At 52.3% G+C, this 20,122-nt stretch overlaps 5 protein-coding genes across 5 annotated transcripts; 2 read left to right on the forward strand and 3 right to left on the reverse strand.

Moving 5' to 3' along the window:
- Positions 1 to 1,277: 1,277 nt before the first annotated feature.
- On the forward strand, positions 1,278 to 4,110 carry SMAC4_07217 (uncharacterized protein; the record flags this gene model as incomplete). The annotated part of the gene is made up of 2 exons (XM_003344601.2): positions 1,278 to 1,887; positions 2,030 to 4,110. The coding sequence occupies 2 exons, from the start codon at positions 1,278 to 1,280 to the stop codon at positions 3,997 to 3,999; spliced, it is 2,580 nt and encodes an 859-aa protein (XP_003344649.1). The 3' UTR covers positions 4,000 to 4,110.
- A 3,787-nt stretch (positions 4,111 to 7,897) lies between these two features.
- Positions 7,898 to 11,360, reverse strand: SMAC4_07216 (uncharacterized protein). Its single transcript, XM_003344600.2, has 4 exons — positions 10,888 to 11,360; positions 10,721 to 10,818; positions 8,499 to 10,324; positions 7,898 to 8,432 (listed from the first exon to the last, which is right to left on the reverse strand). Exons 1-4 carry the CDS (start codon positions 11,035 to 11,037, stop codon positions 7,933 to 7,935), a joined length of 2,574 nt encoding a protein of 857 aa, XP_003344648.1. The 5' UTR covers positions 11,038 to 11,360; the 3' UTR covers positions 7,898 to 7,932.
- A 711-nt stretch (positions 11,361 to 12,071) lies between these two features.
- Positions 12,072 to 14,949, forward strand: SMAC4_07214 (uncharacterized protein; the record flags this gene model as incomplete). The annotated part of the gene is made up of 2 exons (XM_003344598.2): positions 12,072 to 14,208; positions 14,261 to 14,949. 2 exons carry the CDS (start codon positions 12,072 to 12,074, stop codon positions 14,947 to 14,949), a joined length of 2,826 nt encoding a protein of 941 aa, XP_003344646.2.
- Positions 14,950 to 17,193: 2,244 nt separating this feature from the next.
- On the reverse strand, positions 17,194 to 18,330 carry SMAC4_07213 (uncharacterized protein; the record flags this gene model as incomplete). Its single annotated transcript, XM_003344597.2, has 2 exons — positions 17,856 to 18,330; positions 17,194 to 17,783 (listed from the first exon to the last, which is right to left on the reverse strand). The coding sequence occupies exon 2, from the start codon at positions 17,779 to 17,781 to the stop codon at positions 17,194 to 17,196; it is 588 nt and encodes a 195-aa protein (XP_003344645.1). The 5' UTR covers positions 17,782 to 17,783; positions 17,856 to 18,330.
- Positions 18,331 to 18,390: 60 nt separating this feature from the next.
- Positions 18,391 to 20,120, reverse strand: SMAC4_12583 (uncharacterized protein). Its single transcript, XM_066091066.1, has 2 exons — positions 19,703 to 20,120; positions 18,391 to 19,649 (listed from the first exon to the last, which is right to left on the reverse strand). The coding sequence occupies exons 1-2, from the start codon at positions 19,849 to 19,851 to the stop codon at positions 18,563 to 18,565; spliced, it is 1,236 nt and encodes a 411-aa protein (XP_065947084.1). The 5' UTR covers positions 19,852 to 20,120; the 3' UTR covers positions 18,391 to 18,562.
- Between the last annotated feature and the right edge of the window lie 2 nt (positions 20,121 to 20,122).

Here is a 20,122-nt window from a genome sequence, read left to right on the forward strand (position 1 = left end):
GCCTTCTTATGCCAAAAGGAAAACGGTACCTATCTAGTACATACGGGTCCTTGTCACCTGAGGTTCCAAGGCATCTAGTGATCTGCATACATGTAGGTCTTTCTCGTATGACACCAGGAGTGTGGCATATGTCCGTTTGACACCAGGAGTGTGGCATATGCCCGTTTGACACCAGGAGTGTGGCATATGCCCGTTTGACACCAGGAGTGTGGCATATGCTCGTATGCCACCAAGAGTGTAGCATATGCCCGTATGCCACCAGGAGTGTAGCATATGCCCATATGCCACCAGGGGAGTGTGGCATATGCCCGTATGCCACCAGGAGTGTAGCATATGCCCGTATGCCACCAGGAGTGTAGCATATGTCCGTGTGACAGTATACTTGATTCGCGGTGAGGCTGGTGCTCTCTTTTCCCTTTCTTTATCTTGGTATGATACCATTCCCTTGAGTTAAATAGTTTTATGTTACTCAGCTATGCAAATATGATCAGGCCCGACATCAATTGTACACATAACGAAACTGTCTATTGACCCATATTTCCCGTCGTGACCTATCCGTGAGGAGATGGAATTTTGCGGTCACTAGAACTAGGGTTAATGTGTTCTTACCCCTAGGGGTTACCATAGAGGTGTACGCCGACTGTCAATCCTAGAGGTAGACGCAGATGGATGATACTAAACGCCGTACCTATGTCTTCTCGTTAGCCTTGCTGACTCGACAGCCTGACACTCAAATGATCCCAGTTGAAGTGACAATTTGTGTTCGTGGATAGGTTTTGGAAGGGAAAGTGAAGAAGATCATTAACAGCAGCAGAAAGATACCCGACCCGGGCTCGCCAGGAAATATGTATGAGTTTCATAATGGGATCAACGGCGTATAATCCATCCAGCGCTCAGCGCTTGAGCCGTGGAGGGCCAGGGTTAGGCGGGGCAGGTTGAAGGCCAAACATCAAGTGTAGCACCAGCGCTTAAGAAAGCAATATCATTGGCTTTGCCCCCTGTAAACGCGAAGTTGCATTGCGTGTTCTTTCATTCATTCGAGCTCATCCATTCATATTACCTCCTAGAACTCGGGAACTACTGTTCTGCGTGCACAGCGTTTAACATTCCATATTCAACATGTTGAGTCTTTGAGCTTTCTACCTTTCATGCCCCCTCCTCTCCCTTCGCCTTCTTCAGTTGTCAGTTTAACCATCACTACCTACCTCTACGCTACTAGGAAGACCTACCTCACTCACCTCACTTGTCTAGGTAGATATACCTTGTAGAGGTAGCTAATGGTTCCCAGGCTTTGCTCCGTCTGCGCCATCGTCCCGCACTGGCTTTCTTCCCTTCCTTGGGACGATTTTTTGTATTACGATGAAACGACTATCACGTTGAGGTCTTGGAGGGGGATGTTGGAGCAGGCGGAGGCGGCGGAGGCGGCGGAGGCGACGGAGGCGGCGGAGGCTAGTAGAGCGGCGGCAGCTGGAACGACGGGGACAGCGACAGGAACAGCAGAGAAGAAAAGAAGGAAAAGTGGAAGTGAAAGGAGAACCGGTGTTGAAGAATATGCAGTGGGAAGGAGCGGGGAAGAACTGCAAGGAAAAACAGAAGGAGAAGGAAAATCAGAGGAAGGAGGAGGATGTGACCTCTGCCTGATGATAACCAAAGCCGCGAACCGCCGCCGCAACTACGACAGGCCCTACTACATGCCACCGCCGCCGGCGATGGATCCGCGACATGACGAGCGGTATCTGGATGTGCCGCTGGTTTTTGGGAGGGAAGGGGAAAAAGTGATTGGGATGGACGTAAAGGGAAGGGATGACTACTGGGAGTATAAGATTGTTTGTTTGAGCAATCGGGAGCTTTTCGCGGTGAAGGTGGTGAGTGTGCCGGGGAGTTGGTGTAAGTTTTTATTCTCCTTTTTCTGTTGTTTGAGTTTTGGACGTGTACACTGGTTGTCTGTTTTCCCCGAGATTTTGGGGGGACTTTGGCGAAAGACATTCATGCTTACAAGTACCTTACCTACTATTATGACGATTGGTAGGCCCAAAGTTTCAGCCGCCTATGCGATATGGCGATCAGAATCCAGAGAATAACATCTTGTTGATGAAAGATTGGTTGGACAACTGTCGCCGGAACCATACAAAATGCTGCGAGATCAAGAAGACCATGGGGACGACAGGCACTAATTTCTTGCCAAGTAGACTGCTCGATGTTCAAGCTTTCCAAATGGATAGCAAATCATCCTACCTCGGCGAAGATGTCAGGCTCGTGTCTTCGAGTCCACCGATGGGCCAAGAATTGGATATGGACAAGTTCCCACCGCCCTACTTCACACTCAGTCACTGTTGGGGACCGCCGGAAAAGCGTCCAGCGACGACAATCAAGGCCAACCTAGCCCAGCGGATGCAAAGGATTCCCTTCCTCGAGCTGCCCAGGACCTTTCAAGATGCGATCGAAATAACCCGCAAATTAGGCTACCGATACCTCTGGATTGACTCGCTCTGCATCGTTCAAGATGACGAGCAAGACTGGGCACACGAAGCTGGTTTGATGGCCAAGGTATACTCCCACTCCTCCTGCACACTATCTGCGCTGAGCTCCAAGGACAGTAGCGAGGGTTTGCACTTGGAGCCGCTAAGCGAGGGCCGTTCCTATATGGATCTTATGACACCCTCACATGCCTATCCCGCTGGTGATGGTGATAGCGATAGTGGTAGCGTAAAAAGCTACATGGACGACCCCTTTCCTTTCCGGTTCCGACTCTTCTACTCCTTGGATAACTGGCAAATGCTCTACAACGGCAAAGCCCTAGACGGGCTCTGCGACGACATCTCTCCCCTGCGTTCGCGCGCCTGGACGCTCCAGGAACGCGAGCTCTCGCGGAGGATTATCCATTATGCCAAAAACCAAGTGCTGTGGGAGTGCGCGGAGCTAAAGGCAATGGCGCAGCGGCCGTGGCATAACTGTGCTTATCGTGGGTTGGATCCGGAACAGGAGTGGGAGGAGTGGGAGGAGATAACGAAGAGCCAACAAAGCACAAACCTTCTTCAAGATTGTGATGGCAATCTCCAAGTTACTCCCGCTGCCGTTACTGCTTCTTCCTTGCTGTCGGCCTACCAAAGTGAGCGCGAGTGGTGGAAAATGGTGTTGGATTACAGCCAGCGGGTATTGTCCCAAGACACGGACAAACTGACTGCCTTGTCCGGGATGGCGCAGTTCTATCAGCGGAACCACTTCCCTCAGGCGCGATACGTGGCTGGAATGTGGAGCTCACGGCTGGAGGACGAGTTGTTCTGGTACGTCCAAGACAAAGTCGACGCGAGAAGACCGACAGCAGGTTATGTCGCGCCCAGCTGGTCGTGGGCATCAGTCAATGGGCGTGTGAATTTTGGCCCGATGGATCCTGTTAGGCGGTTTAAGTCCATGAGGAAGAAGATGCCAGCTGTGGCAGCCGAGACGGTTCCAACCAATGCCGAGGTTGAAGACCGAGATGTCAAGGCCAAAGAAAAGGACAAAGACAAAGACAGAGAGAGAGAAGGAGAGAGAGATACGCAAAAAGTCATATGCGAAGAATGGAAAATCGAGGAGATCAACCTATCCCCCAAGTACGACGACCCGTATGGTGCGTTGAAAGGCGCGAATCTGATCATAGGCGGTGCCCGTCTCGTCAAGGTCGACCTATTTACCGAAACCATGATTGAGCCTGCCCCTGAGTACATTGGGGGGGTTCATCGTTATTACGGCGGCTTGAAGATAGACGGCCGTTGGGTGGCTGATCACAGACTTGACATTCCGGGGGAGGCAGATCAAGACGGTTGCAGACTGGTGTGTCTGGGTATGTTGGCAGAAAGAGTCTTCGGAGAGAGGCCAACAATAGGGGGCCTTCTTCTCAGGGAGGAGAAGCTTGATGTCGATGGCGGTTTTTATGTCTATAGCCGGGTGGGAAGGTTCCAGGGCATGGCGGTGGCATTGTTCGATGGTGTTGAGTCACGGCGGATCAAACTGATATGAGCGAGTGGTAGGAGGAACCTCAAGGATGAAGATTCGACGAGTCAGTCCAGAACCTGGCGGAAGATACCAAATAGTAAAAAGAGATCAGCCTTTATGGTTTGGTTGGCGCGACAATCGTCATGTACAAAGAACTGTTCCAGATGAGAAGGAATGGGGAAGAGACGTGCACATTGGTCAATCTGGCAGATGTGCCCCATTTCTTTCTGTTTTCCTTGATGACCTCGAGGGGACGGGAGTCGAATATGAGTTGAGATCAGGCAAGATCGACACATGCCAGAAAACTCAGGAAGGGGGGACCAGCTTGGGTGGGAATTGATGCTTAGGCAGAGCGAATCGCTAACCGCCACTGCCTCGGGATCTGGACCACTCAAATGAAACCACAGCACTACTTGCCGGGACGCAGGGTGGTGACTATGGTAACCTTTCCACTTCCAACATGAGAGAACTGGCACACATTTTCCGTCCGTTCTTTCTCAACCAAGCCACCCATCAATGAAGCATTCTTCCATCATCAAGTTCCCCTCCTCTCAAACTTCTACGACCAAAACTTCAGTTCTCATTTTATGACTCTCTTATATCGTCTTCCATCAGCCCACAAATTGCAGTCCAAAAGTTCCATAACCAACTGCCGCCGCGGTTCTTCACCCCTCAAAGCGACTTTCTCCGAGTTTCGATACTGAACCGTTTCGATATCTTCCCATACCGCAACGAAATCTTCAGTTAGCCCATGATTCGAAAAGGCCGCGCTCTTTGCTCCAGAACAACTGCCTGGTTTTGGAGACATTATGGTGGCCGTTTTGCCAATACCTTTACCCAGGGAGGCTTCCCTTGAAGACGGGCCTCCTGGTGAAAACCCCCTTCAGAGCATTTCTGCCAGCACTGCTTCCCATCAGGACGACTCATCCAGAGCTACTTCCCCGGACAATACCTCAGCCAGTGAAAATGGTTCTCTCAGCGGAGATTCTCTTGGGGATGTGCCCCCCAGACCGACGTCCCCTACGGTTGAATCGTCGGGAACCCTCAACGCTGAGACCAGTTTCATTTCTTCGAACTCCGAAATGGCAACAAAACTCTGCGGTGTTTGTACTAGTATCCCGGCATGATTCTAGACGCAGAAAAGTGAGGGAAACAACGAGATTTCTGTCGAGCTACAGCCGTTCAAGCAGATGCGAAAGAGAGCACGAAGAGGTTGTGGCCTATGCCAAGTCCTTTGCAGAGCTCGAAGATTTCGGCAACCGGTTGACAAGTTGGGAGCATGCAGACTGGTAATGCGTAATACCCCGCACATAGACGGCTGTAAGACCATGTTTTACAGATTCGGAGAAGTTGATTTAGGGTACATTAACATGCTTCCGATCCCAGCTTCATGGAGTAAGTCGCTGCCTTTGGGCTATGATGTGCACGTTCAGCGGAATTGTTGCCCTATTGACACTCATTTCTCTGCATTCAGACCCTCGTTCCCTTTCCAACTCAGACGAGAACTCAAATATCTTGCTCATACAAGACTGGATTGACGACTGCCGACTCAATCATACAAGCTGCAACAACGTCACCAGGAAGTTCCTACCCACAAGATTGCTGGATCTCGAGGTGTTCGATGAAAGAAGATTTCGCGGATTTGAAGACGATATCAAACTAGTCTGCTCACACCAATTTCAAGGGGTTGGATCAGTCCCACATTACATCACTTTGAGTCACTGCTGGGGACCGCCAGAGAAACGCCCAGTTACCACAACACTCGCTAACCGCGCTCTTAGGATGGAGATAATCGCCTTCTCTGATCTTCCTAGGACATTTCAAGACGCAATTATCTTAACGAGAAAGTTAGGACAGCAATATCTGTGGATTGACTCTCTGTGCATCATCCAAGATGACGAAGAAGATTGGGCAAACGAAGCGTCAATGATGTCGGAAGTGCATAAGCACTCTTGGTGCACGCTTGCAGCTCTCAGCTCCGCGGATAGCACAGAGGGATTGAGATTGTCTGGCAAGCATGACGCGAAGGACCAATTCATCATGGATCTCGCCGTGAATGATGGCCATAACGGGTTGTTCAACGTCCGCCTTTCTGATGGAGGGCCGGAAAGCTGGCAACGAGAATACGATGGCTTTGTTAATAGTTCATACGACACAGAGCATTGCATGAATCTGAGTCCGCTCCGATACCGTGCATGGGGGCTTCAGGAAAAAGACCTTTCAACTAGAAGCGTTCACTTCGGCTGTCGCCAGTTGCTCTGGCAGTGTTGCGAGCTCAAGGGAGCTTCTCATTCGCCTTGGCGTACTATTAGAGCTATAAGGACCGCCTTGACAGTGACGCGGAGCGCGAATGGGCGGAATCTCAGCCGGGAAACTCTGCCATATACTACAGGATGAAGTTCTGTTGGCTCAAATTATCTGAGGAGTATTCCGATCGCTCCTTGACAAACGAGACCGACAAGCTACCCGCTCTATCCGGCATTGCACAATCGTTTCAAAAACACTTTCCCAATGATGAATACATTCCAGGAATATGGAGTTCCCATCTGCCACTTGCATTACTCTGGCAGCCATCTTATAATGGGATAGGACGGCGCACCACAGAATACATCGCACCTAGTTGGTCCTGGGCTCCCAGCCATGCCAAATAAGATATCACATCCTCCAGTTTCGCGACCTTTTTCTCAAGATGGTCAGCAAGACGCCAGACCCAGCAGAAAAGTGGTTCGACGAACTGGCGGCTGTACACCTAGAGAAACAGCCTAAGCACAACGATGACTATGGTGCTCTCAAAGAAGGCGCATGGTGGTGTTACAGGTCTTATTCTCAGGGAACATAGCCGGGATGGAAAACTAGTGTACAGTCGGGTAGGATTTGCGGGTGGGCTGAGATTGTCATCATGGAATGGTTCGGAGCGGCGTCAAATTACCCTCATCTGAAGAGGATTGTCGAACATATCACACCAGTCTACCAGGTCGAGGCTGGACATTCTCCTTCGTCAGTATATCAGAGTCATTCTACTTTCTCTTCCCCCAAGACCACAAGTTCGGTGTCAACCATTCAAGAAAATGAAGCCCGAGTGAAGCCAATGCCCGTCAGCCAAAAAAAAGAAAGAAGAAAAAAAAGAGAAAAAAGAAACAACAAACACAGATCTCCCCGCCACACCCTCAATACCCCAACGAGCAACAACCACACATAACCAATGAAACAAAGTGCACCCGGAAACAAACTACATCCAAGGACCAGGAAATCTCATCACCAACTCCCCTCAAAAGAACAAGAACTCCTAAAAGTGCGCCTAACCTGAATCTACGCTCTCACCTAAGTCCCAATGACTTTGTCACAACCTACGCCACAACCTTTGCCACAACCCTTGACACAACCCTTGACACAACCATTGCCACAACCTTTGACACAACCTTTGACACAACCCACCATCCTCAAGCCTGGGAATTTACATACATATTTAACAGACAAGAGAGACGGGCACCTACCTACTAGAACCAATATTTCACGCGGGAAGATTGAAATTGCATTAATCAGACACTGTCACAGAAAGCGAAAAAAAAAGGGCAAGGTCATTCTTATGTTATGGTCCCATATGTTTGGGGAAGTGTTTTATGAGTAAAAAAACTTGCTCGTATCGTGCTTGTAGACAGAGAGGTTGCAATAAGGTTGTCTACATCCCATCCATTCATTTATTCTTCTTCCTGTTTCGTGTTCCATAGCACCTTTTCTCCTTTTTTTGGGCGTGTCTGTCCGAAGGTAAAGTAAAAGTACCACTTACATTTAACCACATTCTAATCCACCTCACCCTTCTGTTTGCTAATCTCTTTCCCTTTCCCTCTTCTTTCCTGTCCTTCCCACCCATTCCCTCTAGCCCTCATTCCCTTCCGCATTCCCCTTCATCCCCATCCCCCCCTCCCTATCAATCTAAACCCCATTGTCAAAAGAAACTCACCCCCAAAGAGGCGCAACAACCTCCACCGCCCGCTCCACCACAGCCCTCACCCTCTCCCTAAAGATCTTATTCGCGCTCTCCACCTCCAAATTCTCCAACCACACCTTCGCCTCCATCTTCTCATCCAACTTGATCTGCACTCCGGGCACGGGAATACCCATTTTATGCAGGCGTTGCAACTCCTTCTCCTTGCGCGCGTTGAGTTCTTTTTCGGCTTTGGTCTCGGTTTCGGTTTCGGCTTCGTCTTCCGAGACATCCATTGAGGCGTCTGCGTCTGATTTGGGCGACGATTTAGCAGATGCGGTGATTGCCTTCTGATTTTGATCTTGTTCGGATGGTGTTGGGAGCTTGGGATCGGCGATGGGGGAGACGTGGTCGGCGCCGAATTGGGCTTCGAGGAACATGAGGAGACGGTCGAGACGGTCGGTGGGGGAGAGGTGGGCGTGAGGGTTTTTGGGGGGGAGGGAGTGGGAGTGGGGGTTTTTGGAGGCCGAGCCTGTGAGAGAAGTGTTGGTTAGTATATGGGCACAGTAATAAAAGAGGAGGGGGAAAGGGGACATACGCTTCACAGCAGCAGGACTACTCTCAATACCCAGCAACACAGCCATCACAGAGTCAGCAATGCCATCATTAAGCATATTGCCCTCCCACTCCAGCTCCACCTCGCCGCTAGCACGGTAACGAACAGTAATGCAGCCCATGACGAGGTAAGCAGCCACTACATCATCACCGTGAGGCAGCTCCTCATCAGCTTCCTCCATCTTGGTATCGCCGCCGTTTTCGCTCTTAACGTTAACGAGCTCGCGCTTCGCCTTGACTTCGTTGGGAAGTTCTTCAATACCGCCGAAAGTGCTTTCGAGACCCCACTTAATCAGATCGATGCCCGCGGCACTCAAGCGTAGACGCTGCTTGCAGGCAATAGTGGTGGTTGTCAGACCGGCGTATTCTTTCAGATCCTCGGGAGCCATCAGGGACATCTTGAAGTCGTTCTGGACCAAAACACCGGTGATGAGTTGAGGTTCGGAGGAAGGGAGCGGACCATCATGGCTGTTCTTCGCCTCTTTAAGTGCCGGTGGGATGGCCGCCAACTTGCCCACCACTTTGGCGACTTTGTCTGTCTTGAAAGGGATGCGCAGCTCCTCACAGTTCTTGGGACTGAACACCTTGACTTTGTGTTCCTTGTTTGCGTTGAGCGAAAGAAGCTTAGATTTCAGGCGCATCATGTTATGCACTTCGCCGTGAACAAGAATGACGACGGGGGCGGCGACTTCCTCAATGAACTCCCTGTTTTCGACACCGTCAACGTGAGCGGCGAAGGAGAATTCTTGGACAGTGCAGCGGCGCGGGATCATGACCTTCTCGGCATCACCACCACCACCTGGGCCACGACGGGCGCCGGCAATGTTGCGCGACATGACGGCCTGGATCGTGTCCGGCTCTTGCATGATATGCTTGGCCATGGTCCCCTCGACCGAGTAACCGGTGATGATGACGCCGTTCTTCTCGCTCGGCGCCCACCGCTCCAGCAGCTCGCGGCTGACGCCGTTTTGAAGCATACCAGGGGAGGCGAGCATGACGCAGCCGCCGACATCCTCAAAGCGGTCGATGCTCTTGAGCGAGCGGATGAATTTGAAGTCCCACGGTCCGCCCTTGCCGGCGCCGTCGCCGGAGGACTCGGACTCGGCTAGACGCTCGCGGAACAGACGCTTGATGTTATCGTTCATGGAGCCGACGTAGGTCTGGTATACCAGCATACACTTGCGGGCCAGGTTGGAGGCGTAGTAGATGGGGTATTTCTGGAATTCGGCGTGCTTGCCCCAGTATTCGTCGAGGATGAGGAGGAGCTCCTGGGCGCGACCGAGGGCGAAGACGGGCATGAGGACGCGGCCGCCGCGGTTGAGAATGCCGGTGATGGACTTCATGAGAGCCTGTTCACGCTCTACGCGCGGGATGTGCGAGGCGATGCCGTAGGTGGACTCGGTAATGAGGACGTCGATCTTGACGCCCTTGGGTACTTCGGCAGAGATAAGATGTCTGTCTTCTTCGCGGGAGTAGTCGCCGGTGAAGAAGATCTTGAGACCGGCGATTTCGATCAGGAACATGGCGGCGCCAAGGACGTGGCCGGCTGGGTATGGTGTGATGCGGATCGAGGAGATGGTGTGGGTAGTGTTGTAGTCGATGGCCTCGATCATTGGAAAGGTCTTGAGATGGTCCTCCTCGGTGTAGACGAGCGATGATGTTGGGTTTGACGATGTGTTGCCGACACGGACACTGTCTTGGATAAGCCATTTGTAGATGGCCTTGGTGGCATGTGTCATGAAGACACGGCCTCGGAAGTTGGTCTTGGCCAAGACATATGGTAATGAGGCGGCATGGTCGATATGGAAACTAGAAAGTGAGTGGTCAGTCTCGGGCGAGGTCTGGACGATGTAGGCGACTATGGACAAGGACAGTGCTTCACAGAGATCATGCAGCGCAAGTGGCAGACAAGATGGGAGGGGAAAAGGAGGAGAGGAGCGGGCGATGGTGACAGATTCTTTGTATTTTGATTTCCTGAGTACATGTATATGACGGACAGTACAATGTCGCAAAAGTGGACAAGAACCACATAGATCAGAGAGCAAGGTGACATGGCTCTCACTGGCGATGTCGAATATCCAGAGCCCGGCTCGATCATCAACCCATCTTGTCCCAAGCCAAACACTGCGGCACTGTCTCTCGTGGATAGACGCACATACATATGGATGTATGTCATGGCAGAAGGGGGAAAGGGGTGGGACTTACTGGCTGATTAAAAGAACATCCACTGTGCTGAGATCAAAGTCATCAAAGAATGGCAGGGCTGCTAGGCCATCATATGCTGGATGTTGACCAGCATCAAGCTACAACCCAGATGGATAGGTCAGCCCGTGTTCACTGGAAGGGGTGGTTGGTTGGTTGGTTTTGCGCACCATGACAGTTTTCCCCTTGTACTGAATGATGTGACATGATCGGCCAACTTCGTTGCCGCCTCCAAGATTGAGGAACATGAGCTCATCGGCTGGGTCGACGGGCTCCTCTGGCTCGGTCGCCATGGCCGACGCCTTCCGCTTGGAGGCCATGGTTTGCGAGCTTTGTTGTGGATAGCACTCCTTTGCTTCGTTTGTTCCACGCGTGCACTCTGTCTTTCTGACCGTCGCCCTGTATACTTACGATGTCCCAAGCAGATTATCGTGATTGTTTGAATGGCGGCGCGTGGTGAGTTTGATGTGATCAGGACGCGACTTTTGTAAGTCAGTAGAAATTCGGCGTGGATGATAAAAGCTAGACGGGATTCAAAGTGCTCTGGATGCGCGGCGTGAATTTGAATGGCGCTTTGATGTGGTGTTGCTGATGGTTGTTGAAAGTGCAGTGATTTGGATGAAGATGGCAAGTGGAAGTGGTTGTTGAATGAAGTGAGGTTCAAGTTGGCGGCTGATTTGCCTGCCGGAAGCCTTCAATCCCACGGCAGCCGCAAAACGTCAAGGGCCAGAAGCCCCATTTAAAATGGCCAAGCTCACACGTGACTGGCCCATTCACTCACCAATGACCAAACGCGACCTTCAGTGGAGCTCGTGCCGCTGCCAGCAACAAGCAACCGGCAGCGGCAGCAACTGGTCGATTCCGTTCGTTGGAGGTTCTGGAGCGTGTGCGAGTCCCTCTTTGGATTTTATTGTTCGTCATTGTTAAAGACACCTCGACTTTCCCCCAGTCACCCACCCAACAGTACGATTCACCACCCACCTTCAACGGTCGCCTCCACCCCGCGCGAATTAATAGCGACAATCAACTTCCGACCGCGACGATTAAACCACGAGCGAGCACTACATCGACCGACGCATGGGAGGAGAAAGACGGCGTAGCTAGAGTGGCAGCGCAGGTTCGCCTGCTTCCACTAAGAGTTTACGGTGACAGGCAGGAGGACACTGGGACGCGACACTAGGAGCAATTGATCGGTTGGAAGCTCAGCCTTGCCCTGAGCTCGAGGACAAGGAATAGCTGCTCGACAGCTTTCCACGGACGTCGACGACCTTGGCCCACGCCATCGACCCTTTCTTTGCACACGTCGACCTGTTTGCGCCTGCGCCATTCTGTCCACCCAAAGGGCACCTCCGCCATGGCTCAACCACCGCAACAGCCTCAGATGCCTCAGTTGCAACAACAACAACCTCAGTTGCAACAACAGCAGCCCCAGCTGCAACAACAGCAGCCTCCGTTGCAACAACAGCAGCCTCCGTTGCAACAACAGCAGCCTCCGTTGCAACAACAGCAGCCCCAGCTGCAACAACAGCAGCCTCCGTTGCAACAACAGCAACCACCACAGGTCACGCCGCAGTTGCAACAGTTCCAGCTCCAGCAACAACAGCAACAACGTGCCCAGATGCTCGCTCAACAACAAGCCCAAGCCCAAGCCCAAGCCCAGGCTCAGCAACAGCAGCAGCAACGCGTCCAGCCTCAGCAACATGTTCAGCCTCGTCAGGTCCCTCAGCAGTTGCAACAACAACAACAACAACAACAACAACAACAACAACAACAACAACAACAACAACAACAACAACAACAACATGTGCAACAACAACAGCAACAACATGCCCCACAGCAGACCCAACCACAACCGCAGCAGCAGCAGCCGCCGCAGCAGCAACGTGTGCAGCAGCAGATTCATCAGCAAGGGCATCCTCAAGCTCAAACACACCAGCAACACGCGCAACAACCTCAACACCCCCAGCATCCTCAACAGCATATCCAACAGCCGCAACAACAGCAACAGCAACATCATCCACAACTCCAGCATCCCCAAGCTCAGTTGCAACCGCCTCAGATCCAACAGGGGCATCCGAGCCCGCAAGCTCACCAACAACAGCAGTTTGCTCGTCCTCAACACACGCCCTCCCCGGCACCCACCACTCAAGCCCAATTCTCGATGCCGCCGTCTCAGCAACGTACACAGCCCGTCACTGGTCCTGCTTCCCAGCCGGGTTCACCTTACGTGCCTCAGAACTACGCCACTACTCCTCAGTCGAACGCGGCCCCGACACCGCCAGCTGCTAGCCCCAAGTTCACGACGACACAGTCGCCTGGTCTGCAACAATACAACCAGTCTTTCACAAACGGAAGCGCTTCTCAGCCATCCACACCGTTGGCTGTGCCTTCCCCGGGTCCAACCCCGGCTACAACCCCTGGACCAGGTCCTACTGTTCAACATGGCGCGGGCTTGCAGATGCCTGAGAGTAGGCTATCTATGCCTCCAGTCCAACCGGCTTCAACAACGCCTGGCCCAGTAACACCTGGCTTGGCAACGCCATCATTAGCTCCGCCTAATTTGTCCGCCCATGGGCCCACAACTCCTCAGCAAGCCCATGCCATGGGGGTCCAGGCCGCTCAGAATACGCAGAACCAGCAGTATACGACGGCTACCATGGCACCTATTGGCCCACCACCACCAGCTCCGACAACTCCCGCCGGCGGTGCCATGGGCCCCCCTCAGAAGCCTGTTGAGCGACCGGTGAAGGAAACTGAATATGATGTTACCGACTCTTTGGCTGGTACCGGTGTCGATTTGCGTGCTGAGGAGCAGGCATTGGCCGACTACTATGCGGGATCTTTCTCTCAGGACGCCAGGACCGGCCTGCCCGCGAACCCACCAGGAACTAAGGCTTCTTTCTACGGTGCTGGGTGGGCCAACCAGACGTCGCAGCCTCTCGACGGCAAGAGCCAGGAGGAGTTTGAGAAGGAGTTGGCAAAGAAAGCTTGGGATGAAGCGGCACATCGGTTGGCTCTGACAAGGGCAAATGAGATGAAAACGCCTTTCTTAGAGGTGCCCGCACTACACTGGAAGGCGCAAAAGATTGCCAAGGAGTACGGCTTGGAGCTCAACAGCGAGCTCAAGGGCGGCAGTGCGGTCAACAAGAGCAAACCAGCCAACGACCCTTCGTCAACGCAGCCCAAAGTCACGGTGAGCACAAAGACGGGCGAAGGTGGTGCTCTTGTTGCTGTCTACAACACCTGGATCCCGCATGATTCATATCTGAGTGATCAAATAGCCTTATTGTCGATTGCTACAAAGCACAGGATTCGGCAGATCATTGAGTCTGCGCATACCGTTGCGATCAACCGCCAGACGACATCTCGTGGAGAGGTTCCGGCGGAATGGGCTGATGTGGCCGTGCCTTTGAAGACGGGGCTTAATGAAGCCATTCAAGAAGGCATGGAAGCCGCCGCTGGCGTCGGTCCTCAGCCCAATCCCCTGAAGCGTACGTATTCTCTCCCTTTTTCTTCAATCAGCCCATACTAACGTAATCCCAGGCTCCTACGACGCTGCCAAACTCAGCGACCCCAACATTAACAAAAATATCCTCACCACCGCCCTGCGCGAAACTGCCCGCGCCGACCGCAACCTCGAAGAAGCCCGTCTCCGCAAGCGCCAAAAGCGTCAAAACCCAGACATAGCAGCTGGCGGTACCGGCTCTCGTGCCGGCTCCGTGGCTCCGGGTACTCCCACAGCCGCCGACATGGACGGCAAGCTGCTCTCAAAGAAGGAACTCAAGCGCGGCGCGGCAGCCGCCAAGCTAGCCGAAGCCTCCTCCACCGCCTCAGCCAACCAAACCCTCAACGCCATCATGGGCGGCTTCGGTCGCAAGAAGGGCAAGTCCTACTCATGGATGAACGCCGGCGCCGGCGGCGGTGGTGGAGGTGGCGGATCAGGTGCTAGCACTCCCCGCACATCTCTAGGTGGTGATGGTCTTTCCACGCCAGCTGGCAAGGGTGGCGCAGGGGGAGGAGGAGCGGCGGATAACAAACCGCAGCAACTTACCTCGGAAAATCAGAAGAATCGTCTTGGCATGTGGAGAGAGAATGCAGACCAAGGGAAGAATATCCAGCTGAGAGATTACCTGGCGGCGCTGGAGATGGATGGGATTGAAGTAAGAGCTATCCAGGAGGCGTATACACGGCTTGATGAGCCGCCAAGGACAAAGGTGGATGAGGTTAAGTAGGGCTTACCTCATCAAAGTACCGGGAGTCAGAGTCAGGCGGGTCAGGTGGAGAGTCAGAAGGGAGGAAACCCGAAGAGCCCTAAGAGGGCGAGGGTGAGTGCGGTTGGTGGTACTGGACGGGGAACTCCCAAGGGGAGAAAGGTAGATGGGGTGAGAGGGTGAAAAGTGGGGGATATTACATATATTAAGAGAAAGAACTCGGGGTGAGTAGGGAATGCACAGAGATGGTATTCGTGATGCCGAGGAGTGGTGGAGTGGGATGAGGTAGAACGAGCCGCAATAGGTATCTGAACCTTGGAGCCCCAAAACACAATTATGTGAATATCTATGTATACGTTATCCCTCTCCATCATTCCCCTGTAGCATCAGAGACCAGCCGGTGTTGTGGTATGGCATGATAGTGAGACGGCGCTTACGTGTAGACACATCGAACACCTCAAAACACTCGGCGTCGCTCTAAGAATTCGGACTCAAGATCACATACAGATGCGCTTTCACACCGTGACACATCATGACATCTGTTCCGTTCCCGCCTCCTTTCTCCCGCTTCTTTTCTCCTGCTTTTCCCACCTGCTATTTCCTCCTGGGATTTTTTCCTCCTTTTTTCCTCTTCTTTCTTTTTTCTTGATACTCACTTACCCTCCTAAAACACCACGCAGTCCAGTCCAGTCCAGTCCAGTGCAATCAAGCTAGTGCACATCACATCACATCTACCTACCATCATCACAACCTCAGTACCAGTTACCTAGAGATACTTAAGAGTAGGACTCCTCCCGTCCTCACCACAGTCAATCACTACATAGCCCACCTAAGGTAGCTCACCTAGCTCACCTTCTCTCGTCACCGTCTACGTCTCCGTCTCCGCCTCCTTACCCTTACCCTTAACATCCCTTGGCCCTCGCGCTTCCATTCCATTCTTATCCGTCCGTCTCTTGGTGGCTTGTAGACTTGTAGACTTGGACCTTGACTGTCAGCCAGGGCAACTCCGTTCAGCTCGTTCATTTACCTCAAAAGTATGTATGATACATGCATGGCCTTTGGCCGTTCATACCTTACTTCTAGTGCATAATAGCTATCTAGCTACCCAGCTGACTAGCTGTCTGCCCGCGTCTTTTCTCATGAGGCTCGCGAAGCTCGCGAGCCCCTTCTGATTACTAAAATTAAGGTTGAAGGTTGAACACTCTCATTCTTACATTACTCTTACACACATACTAAAAGCGTCACATTTGATTTTCCCTTTCCCTCACTGGGTTGGCGCTTTGGTACCGACCGATCGAAGGGGGCCGGATAATGTTTCAGTCCCGATTTTAGCTGCAGTCAGTGTTCATTGTTCATTGTTCATTGTATGGGCCGTGGGGGTCTTCGCCGCGTTTTCTTGTTTCTCCTCATTGACGCACCCTTTTATGGTATATGTTTGTGTGTCTGTGTGTTTGTGTGTGTGTGTGTGTTTGTGAGAGAGAGAGAGAAGATTTGTTTGCATGCGCTTGTAGTATATTGCAACTTGACCTATTGGACTGCTGGATAAACTGTGATACATAAAAACTGAACAGACGCTTAGTCTCACATGATGAATGCCAATTTTTTCAGTGTTTTACCAGTTCCGCTTGTTTCTTCCTTTCACCCCCTCTGTTCTTGTTCTCTTCGTGAGTCTCGCTGTACTCCTGTCCAGCAATCTTTGACGATATTCACGATGCGTTAATCTGTCCGCAAGTGCTTGATCCAATCACGTTGTATCATAGGTTTTCCGTAGTGGCGTATTTTTAGTTTTCTCGCGTCGCGAATCGGGTCGTAATTGTAATCTTGTGACCCGGGTGGCAGATAGGCAAGAACCCCCAACATTGCGTACTCCCTGCGGTCGTCATCAAGCAACGATCCCATGTACCGCCCCTGTGAAAACTAATCACGCGATATTCTCGTCGTTACATCGTTCCAAATAAATGTGTATAATTGGGGAAATTCACCGGCAGGGTTGAGAGTATACGATGAAATGTTATCAAACACCATATCTGTCGATCTCCCGGGTCTGTTTTCGTCGTACTTGTTGTGGAAAGTGCATACCTCAACATAGCGCCCACCAATATTGTCGTGAAACACATGTTGACGCGGAACAATCACCATGTTAGGCTTCGGCCTGAGACTGTATTCGATGAACCAGATTCTGCCTTCGACGGGGCCCCGATCCACCGTGGCCCTGCCGAGAGCCGATGTTATGTTGTATGGCCCTGTACTTCGCAAGGCCGGATCCTACTCGATGGCCAAGTGTTTTTGATAATGGCCCAACTTTTTCAAGAAATCGCGTGGGTCCCCGTCATTGAGGACTCTGTCCCACCAAGCAGGCGATGACCAGTTCAGTTTCCAATAGATGAAAAGATCCTGATTCTGGCAAACGGTGAAATAACGCCTCTGAACGGTGATGGCATTTTCCGAACTAAAGGATGGAGAGCCAGATGACAAGGGATCTGACAAACTGGACGAAATGCAGAAGCCCGTGGTGGAGTGGTTGGAAATCTCCGGTCTGAACGTCTTCTTCATGAGCTCGCGTGATTCCTTGCAGGCTGTCCAGAGTCCGCTGTCGACCATGTAAATTGACCGGTTCCGCTTGGGCGTGTCGCCAACACAGGTGTGAAGCCAATATGGGGACGCCATGCGTAGAGACGTGATGGAGATATCGTGTTGTTGGAAGCTGCCTATGTCTTCTTGCTTTTCTCGTTCCTCGACGTTGAAGAAGTGGGCTCCCGCGCGATCAAGCGGCCGGAGGACGAGCTTCCAGATCTTGTCTCTCAGCTGATAGGGGAGCTGGTTAAAGGAGTGGAACTCGGTTGGGGTGGTCATTTCTAGGAATTGCAAGGTTAGGGAAATCATACCTGAACCAAGTCGGTGAATTCCGGAAACGGTTGGAAACCTACCGTGTGGATGATGATGATGATGATGATGGGCGTAAGATGTCCAAGACAATACAAGAAAGGGGAAACCATCAAGGTGAAGGCAATAGGCGATGGAGGGATGAAGGCAAAGACGACTGAACCGCAGAACAAGTCACAGGAAATACTTGGGTATGATGGAGAATACATAGGAGCAGGGAAGAGAAACCAGACGGAGCACAACACGGCTGGAATGCACTTTACTCCAATGTCCACCAATATCACTTGGTGCGCCGCCCCATTCTGAGTCTGCAACTGCCTGGTGGAGTCATGCTGAGATCCTTCCGTTCGAACGGAGTTGGAGCTGATCGATCGGCATCCCGAGGTCGAACTTGCAAGTTCTCACAGCAAGGTATCAAAGGCAGGAACGCCCGACTTACCACGATAGCTCAGGCAGGCGTAATCGGCACTCAAATTTGGTCATGAAGTGATGAGCTCTGGGTCAGACGGGCCTCCCATGACTGAGTTCGAGAAGATCGTCGGGTGTTATCACTGCATGATCGCAACTAAACAGCCACTCGCGCTTTCCTGGCCTGAGAATGTGCAAGTGCATGGATTAATCAGAAGCTGTGGGTTGCAAAGGCAGATGAGCTTGGCGATGTCCAACTGGAAGGGATAGGAGGAAAGGAGGAACTGCCTTCAGAGAAGCCTCGGCTTCGATCAAGTGGGTGTCTCATGTGCTTCAAGTTGGCTCAAATCTTCGGGCCTGCTTCCTCGCCGCTCATTGGGGCAACCTTTTCCACGGCCGCGCTCTTCGCTCCCTTCAAAAACAACCGATCAATCTCCCTGGCCACCGTCTCTTCGGTCTTCTCCAGCGCCAGCACAAACTGATTCTTGGTCTCCTCATCCCAAACCCACTTATTCGACCCGTCCCTCTCATTCACCCTGTTCCTTCCATACCCGTACTCTTCATCATACCTGAACAGGCCCCCCAATCCTCCAATGGCATACAACACCGCCACCGGATCCCAACTTGGTCTAGCCTCTCCATGGGCATAATATTTGTAAGCTCGACGAACCGGGTCTCCCTTGGGCCCTTCCTTCACCAACTCCGCGCCTGTCAAGACGTTCCCGCCAACTTCATCACCGACGTACACCACCCTCCCTTTCCACCCATCTCTTTGTGGCGTAGGCCAGTTATTGATTACATTTGCCGTGCCCTTCGACCCCAGTCCTAGCCCGTTTCCGCCGTTGCGATGAGGTATTTCGGGGTCGGAACCAAAGAAGTTCCAACCTTTTCCCGCAGGGTAACGACCGCCCATGACAACCAGCTCGGCCACCTTCTGCGAGATCAACTGGCGTCCGGTCAATGGGGAGAATAGGTCAGGTTCGGAGTCGAGGAGAAGTGACAGATTATCCAAGAATCCGATACTGGCAATAGTTATGCTCTCATCATCCGCTTCACTGAGCAGCTTTCGATAAAGCTCCACAGCCGACCAAGCATCCTCCGCATGGCCCCACGGTATGCTTGGTCCGTCCCCTTTGACATAGTCGGGCGAAGAAGGTGAGCCAAACTGGTAGGCAATTTTGGAAGCAAACTCTCCTAGGTGCCAGTACACCACGTCGAGAAATGTGGAGTTCGGAAGGGGTATCACGGTGCCGTCGCTGGTGGGATGGCGGAACACGCCGATGGGGACGGCCTTGTTTTGAGATTTCTGGGTGTAGTAAGACACGATGGCGGAGGCGGCGAGGACGGAGTAGGTGGAGGGTTTGTTCACCATGACGCCGAGGAGATTGATCTGGTGGGAGGTGGATGCCAAGAGGAGGGCACCGGCGTCACTAACATTTGTTAGCACGGAGTTGGAAAGGGTAAAAGGGACTGGTATACGTACTCGACGTCGCTGAACAGGTCAGTGTCGACAATCAGGTTCTTTTTGGGTCTTGCGTCTTGGGAGAGGGCCATTTTTGCCCAGCCGAGGCCCGGAGTGAGGGTTGAGGGTGAGGGCGTCATGATTGATGAGATGGGCGCGAATGTCTCCATTGGGAGGTGCTGGTCAGTTTATAAGTTCGCGGGGGTTTGGGTTGGGCCGGTGCCTTCCTTTATTGTCAAAGGTACACACAACAACCAACGACAGTCTCGTTGGTCACGAACCCTTTCGATCTCATCGTCGTGTTTGCTGGAAGTGAGGGGTCGCGAGGTTAGTGGCAGAGGCCTAGGCGAACTAACATTGTTGGAGTGCGACCTGTTATATGGCGCAGGGATCACTAACACATTTGGCCGACAAAATGAGCTCAACTTGTTAGGCCCATAG

Source organism: Sordaria macrospora, chromosome 5 (genome assembly GCF_033870435.1).
Source record: "Sordaria macrospora chromosome 5, complete sequence".
NCBI lineage: Eukaryota > Fungi > Ascomycota > Sordariomycetes > Sordariales > Sordariaceae > Sordaria > Sordaria macrospora.